The 6,656-nt window shown below is 42.9% G+C and overlaps 1 protein-coding gene across 1 annotated transcript in view; it reads right to left on the bottom strand.

Moving 5' to 3' along the window:
- The window catches only part of LOC143030969 (uncharacterized), a 6,477-nt gene extending 4,141 nt beyond the window's left edge, over positions 1 to 2,336 (bottom strand). The window contains exons 1-2 of the mRNA XM_076194274.1: positions 2,185 to 2,336; positions 490 to 669 (exon numbers count right to left, since the gene is read on the bottom strand). Coding sequence (XP_076050389.1) covers positions 490 to 669; positions 2,185 to 2,328 — 324 coding nt within the window. The 5' untranslated portion in view covers positions 2,329 to 2,336. The remainder of the gene's footprint in view (positions 1 to 489; positions 670 to 2,184) is intronic.
- Positions 2,337 to 6,656: the final 4,320 nt, after the last annotated feature.

Raw genomic sequence — 6,656 nt, 5'->3', positions numbered from 1 at the left:
TGAGAGAGAGAGAGAGAGAGAGAGAGAGAGAGAGAGAGATGGATAGAGAGAGAGAAGGGGAAGAGAGGGAGATAACATACATCATGTACATTGTGTATGTTTTTTGCGTAATAATAATATTCACTGTGATTGCTTGTGTGTTTAAGTGTGCGTGCTATTGCTTGCTTGCGTGAGCTAGCATATTTGAGCGTTCAGTAGTGTGTGTGGATGTACAAGAATTGTAATAGACAATGTATTAAGATATCCCCTTCGCAACGAGGCTGTGGAGAATACTAACAGGATATCATGACATTGATAGCCGTACAACACTAGTTTTAGAGTTGTATTTGCTAACAGAAGCTCACAAGTGGAAATAGACGAACAACACAAACATTTTTGGTGCATGTGGGTATTTTCAGGGTCTTTAAAACAACTGACTGAAGTTCCTATATCATACTTATAAATAGCGTATCAGCACTGCAAAAGGGGTTAGACGTCTTCGGTTCCTACCTTGGTGTAGATGTCTTCGATAACTTCATTCTCGAACTCGTCCGCAAGGCTTCTGCGCCTCCGGCCGTAGCCGTGGCCGTAGCCGCCGCCGCACCATCCGCAGCCTCCCCCGCAGCCCCCACAGCCGCCGCCACCGTGGTGGTGATGGTGATGGTGGTGGTAATGTCCCGCAATAAGTCCCTGAAATCAAAATATCAATTGCAGCGACGACGCAAAAGGTACAGAGGTGACGTCATATCGGTAAACGATGGCGTCATGTTGGTAAACAAGAGTGAGATGGGGAACTCTCCCTTGACGACGGTGAAAACATTCTGCTGTGGACTGAACAAGTTCTTGATCGATTCATCACCCTTTACGTCCCATCCCCACCCTGCTCTGGCTTCCCTAAGTCGTATAAAAATGTATTACGAATGCTGTCGTGACGAAAGAGTTGAGTTTCTTCCATCCGTTGACTTGTGTCGTCCGTTTTCTTCTAGTTAACACTGGGCTATTTCACTTTATTTATCTTATCTTATTTAATTTAATTTAATTTTATTTTACTTTATCTCATTTTATTCTATTACATTCTGTTTTGTTTTGATTCATTCTGTTCTTTTTTTATTTTAGTTTTATTCTCTTATTTTTTCAGCTTATAGTCGCCTGCAGATGTAATTTAAGATATTCTATACATCAGCTCTTTGTAAGATACTTCGTCCAAGACTGAGATGTGTACCTTGTGCATGACTTTTGTATCTAAATATAATCAGGGCAAGTGACAGTCATTGGTGACTGTTGAGGGGGGGGGCGAACCTGGACTACGTGCTGGACTAGTGATCGACTGTTATCACATGTCCAAATAAGATCTTAAAATTCATGTTGTCTGATCAGAGGGTAAATGTGTAGATTTTTACACACGTCAGGTTCTTATCTCCTTGCTTAAGAGGTCGAGTAGTGACTTGACGTATTAATGAAACTTTCGATGCCGTGACTGGCGGCGTGAATTTGGTACCACAATAGCGTGGCAGTACGAGACGATAACTACTAGTTCAACAAGTCGGTCAGCCGGGACTAGGTTGGGGATCGAACCGAAGCTTTCGTAGCCACGAGTCGGGGGTCGATGCCGAACGCGCCACAGCAGCATAGAAAGATTGCAATCATCCCTTCGGAGTCCACTGCTGAACAAAGACCTCCCCTAAGCCTCTTCCATGAGTCGCACGACTGCGCCAACCCCTGCCACATCACTCCCGCAAACTTTTCTGTCTTGTCTCTCCAGTTTCTTTTCTGGTCTCTCGCTCCCACGCTTCCCATCTTACGGTGTCCAGTAAGTAACATATGTGCTTTATACGTTCTCCTACTGGTTACTTGGCCTGCCTAATATTCCACTACTGCTTTTTTTTTCTTCTTTTTTTATTGCCTCCACGATGTCCTTCACTCTGTGTGCGTATATCGTTTAACAATGCCGTTTGTTTAACCAAGTCAAAAGTTTTTATTTCAATTAATAAAATCTAAACACACAGGTTTACTGTGTTACCTCTTTCTTGATCAGTTACTTTACTGTCTGCAGATAGTCAGTAACGGAAGATTTGTTTCAAAACCCTGTCTTGGTTTCCATAAAAAAAATACTTTGCCTTTCGGGAAACGCTTTGTATACATTTGATAACAAACTATTTGGACGATAACCATTAAGGTCTTTTACACAGTACAGTTAATACTTACTCCCACAAATCCGAGTGAGGCTGCCACCAAGGCTCCCCCTCCCCCTCCTCCACAGCACCTCCTCCTTGGCTCGGCCTCGGCAGTCACGAGGACGGCGAGGGCGAGGACGAAGGCCCAGCTGGTGCCAGGAAGAGAAAGACTCATCTCTGCCGAAGTGTAGGTCGAGCAGATACAGGTAGAATACTTTCCTGAAGAAGGGAAGAATATAAGCAAGTGTCAGTGGTAATATATGTTGTGGGGATAGTCAGTGTGGTAGAGATTGATGGTATTTGTGGTTGCGACGGAAGTCGTACGGGTGGTGATGGATGGTGATAGTACTGGTGGTGGTAATGGTGGTGGTAGTGTTTGAAAGTGTGGATATATAGACCGCGAGTAAGGTTTTCGCTGACGTCTCTCTCTCTCTCTCTCTCTGTTCACAACTGTGGGCGAATCTCGATCTCGACGAAGGCAAGGTCCACAGCCGAATGAAATCGTCTGGCGAAACTGCTGCGAAACATCTATATAACGATGTTAGAGGTGTCTGGGTGGGGAGTAACACGGCCTTCATACCTCATGAATTAATTATTACACTCTTATATAGATATTTTACCAGAAGAATTTGGCCAAACCCTCTCCTTCAGCTGAGGACCTGGCCCAGGTCGAGAATCGTCTCCACATTCAGACGTTTAGTGAAAGTCGCCCGGCGTCTCCCATAATAAAATCTGTTAAGTTCGCCAACGTGTCTAAGGGGGCGAGGGGCAGTCTGACCCTCCCCACCCCCGCCATTTTGGGCAAGCAGCACACACTTCACAGGAACGACTGTGGCGCTCACGTCACGATACGAGTGTCCTGTATGTCGTGTTTCACATTACTGACATACTTGGTGGTACTTTTTATTATATGTTACCTGCCGTCGAGTGATTTTATTCAGCCGTGATCTCAAAGGAGTTTCAGCCTTATCAGGGCCGTGGGGCTTCTCCCAGCTGAATAAAATCATCGGGCCTAAATGAGAAAAAATATCCCTCGGGTTAAGCAGGTGAAGCCGGGTCCACACTTGTTGCATTTCCATGTATCGTATCATCTTTGCGTACCATCTAGTGATACAATACGGTGCAACAGGGTATTGTACCCACTTGTTGCGTATTATACAGCAGGCGAATACGCAACAAGTGGGTACAATACCCTGTTGCACCGTATCGTATCACTAGGTGGTACGCAAAGATGATACGATACGTGGATATGCATGAGGCTTCTTAAGCCGGGTCGGCTTAAGAAGCCTCACGAGGTCTTTCGGTCCACAGTGAGGCTTTCCCCCTCTACACTGCGCTTCAGTGCTGGTCTCTTACCTGTCTGAAGTGTCCTGAAGGAATGGATTTGTCCCTGTCGCCTGCCCCCGCCTTTATATCAATGTGCGGGTGCATGGGCCTCCCCTGAGGGAATCTGTCCTCGCTAAGCCAAGGCCATCTTGGGCGCAGATGACTTTCCATTTCGCCAAATTATTTCTTGTTAAGTCCTAATGAGCCAAATTCCCTTAGGTTAGGTTAGGTTAGGATGGGATGGGTTTAGTGAGGTGAAGTTCGATTCGTTAGGTTAGAGAAGCTGGTGATTCGGGAATTTGGCGAAATGCAATTTGGCGAAATGTAAGCGATTCGCACGGTAAATATGAACCATAGCGAAAAAAAAAATGGAAGCGAATGGCGCCTGTTTCTTCTTCTTCTTCTTCTTCTTCTTCTTCTTCTTCTTCTTCTTCTTCTTCTTCTTCTTCTTCTTCTTCTTCTTCTTCTTCTTCTTCTACTTCCCTTTGGCTCCCTAATTGCAACTACAGCGCCTCTGGGCATTGGAAGATCAAATCACGGTGAGTGGGAGTGGAATGGAAGAGGAGGGAGTAAAGGAGGAAGATGGGGAGAGGGGGTCTGTCTGAGGCGTCTGTTGATGTGCGACTCAGATGACATTGAGTCTTGGTGAGGCTCCGTTCTGCCTCAAGCAATATATACATATATACATGTATGTATGTATATATATATATATATATATATATATATATATATATATATATATACAGTATATATATGTATATGTATATACAGTATATATATGTATATATATATACATATATAGATAGATAGAAAGATAGATAAATAGATATGTGTATGTATGTATGTATGTATGCATGCATGTATGTATATATATAAGGTATTAGTTTCGTGGATCCGGATCCAGATTGGCCAAGAGCTGCTGAGTCGCCTCTTCTGGAGGGGAATGTCCCGTCCTCAAGGTCTGTTTGCTCTCAAGTCTCGTTGTCTTTCCTTCGCCTTCTTCCTGGAAGCTCCTGAAGACTTCTTGTTCTCCTTCTTCGAGGGCTCCTCATCCGAAGAAATGAGTCTACTGATCACCAGAACGAAGACTACAAAGTCTTCGATCTGATGGGACTACTGGAGTTATAGTCTGCTCACTTTACTTTGGTGGAAATTTATTTTCGAGCACATTGATTTTCTCAGCAACTAAACTAAAACCGGTAGCGGAAGGCAGACACTAACAAATGAGGGAAATGTAGAAAAAAGAATCAACGAGATCGACAGTTCTCCAACGCTGGTGAATAAGATCACAGTCAAGTCTAACCAGACTGGGCTCATCTGGATCACTCATCAACTGAATAAAACAAATAGTTTAAACAGGAGACCGTGGCCGGCGAAAGGCGATTTTAGTCAATCGTTTACCTAATCGTGTTTATCTAACTGTAGTTTACTGGGTAAGAGCTATACTCGTGGGATCCTGTCTCTGATATTTCAAAGGGAAGGACCCTAAGTATAACGAGGCTTCGACCTCTTAGCTGTACAACAATTATATCTGTCGTTAGCCAGGATAATCTAATGCCTCTAAGGTACGTCTACATGACGTTGGGTGACTGCTTCTATGTATTATCTCTTGCTACTAAGACTTCCTTTATTTAATTAATTAATTTATTCATTTATTCATTTATTTATTTGCAACGGAGATGAATAAATCACCTGGCGGCAGCCAAAAAAATAAAAGTGACATTAAAGGGTTACAACATAAATGAATAAAATCGTCTGGCGGCAACCAGGTTGGAAAAAAAAGAGTGCCACCCAGTACGGAAGGAGTCCATGGCTTCAGCCCTGTGGCATCCTCTCCTCTCGAGATTTTGTTCTTGCCAACGTTGGATGGTTTTATTCAGCGCGGTGTGGACTCTAGACGGAAAGAAACCTCGACGAATCGACACCCCATCGTTCTCCGAATCCGCCCTTCACCCGAATAAAATCACTAGTCCAGATCGAAAGTTCGATGGCAATGATCATCTACCATTGTTGTCCATGGCTGTTCATGGATGACGTCACGGCCGTTGTATAAAAATGGGTCTGGTCGTACACACTACTTGAAATGATGAACATTTGAAGCGAATATTCCAGTAGTGTTGTGCATGTGCAAATAAAAATATCACTAGATATAGGTGAATTTTGAAATTTAGCTGTACAATTGTGCACTCTCGAATTTGATCCAATATTGACCAGAACTATGCATAATTTCTGTTATATTGATGTTATACTATTTAATAGAATGTAAATTTTCAGTTTAAGAGAACTATTGAAATGTATAGAATATTCAACAACATGTTTGACTAATTATCATATATTAGTGGATAGATTTGGATGTCGACAATATGACATCACTGAGTTGACGAATTGACGTAATCACCGCAGGTGGGGGCGGGCAAGGGGATGTGTTGATGGGGACCAAAAGCGTCGGAGGACAGGCAAAAGGGGAGGGGATTAAGAAGTGTGAAGGTCACATTGAAGGGCTGAGTGGTTACAGTTGGGAGGCACATACGAAAACTGTTGGAATTCCGTAAGTCGTTTGCAGATATATTTTTAGCCTCTTAAGTAACAGCTGAAATACAAAGCAAGCATTTGAGATTTTGAAAACTCGGATTAGAGTATAATGGATGGTGGGAGAAATGAGAGCTAATGCAGATATATCTGCACGGAAGTGCGTATTATTCACCATGGTCTTGAATCACCTGCTGGACTTGTGATCGATTGTTGTTACTCTCCCAGATGAGAGCTTCATAGCTCATACAGCCCGATCAATGGGTAATGCAGTATCCGTACATACACATCATACACACACATTCCTTGCCCAAGTGTATACAAGATGAAAGACAGTTTAAAGTTTGGTCGATTCTTTATTTGCAAACATTTTACAGGCAATCTCTCTTGCGAAAATAATTGTTATTCTATCATTTCTTTACGATAGACAGTGACTGGATTATATTGTAAACTGTTGTTCCAGGTTATGCGATGATATATTTATCACACAGAGCGTTTGGTCACTCATTAATTTCTTGGGAGCTGGAGATACGCAACCTTTCATGCAGTGTGTTTACATGTGTTCGAGTACTGCATGCTTTGACATATGAATGATCGTATCATTTATCAAAAACTGCGACTTATGAAAACTGGATAGTTGATTTGATA

The sequence above is a fragment of the Oratosquilla oratoria genome, chromosome 1, assembly GCF_046742065.1.
Source record: "Oratosquilla oratoria isolate Oo_2021 chromosome 1, ASM4674206v1, whole genome shotgun sequence".
NCBI lineage: Eukaryota > Metazoa > Arthropoda > Malacostraca > Stomatopoda > Squillidae > Oratosquilla > Oratosquilla oratoria.
The sequence above is the reverse complement of the archived record's forward strand: the minus strand, read 5'-3'. Positions and strand labels throughout refer to the sequence as shown.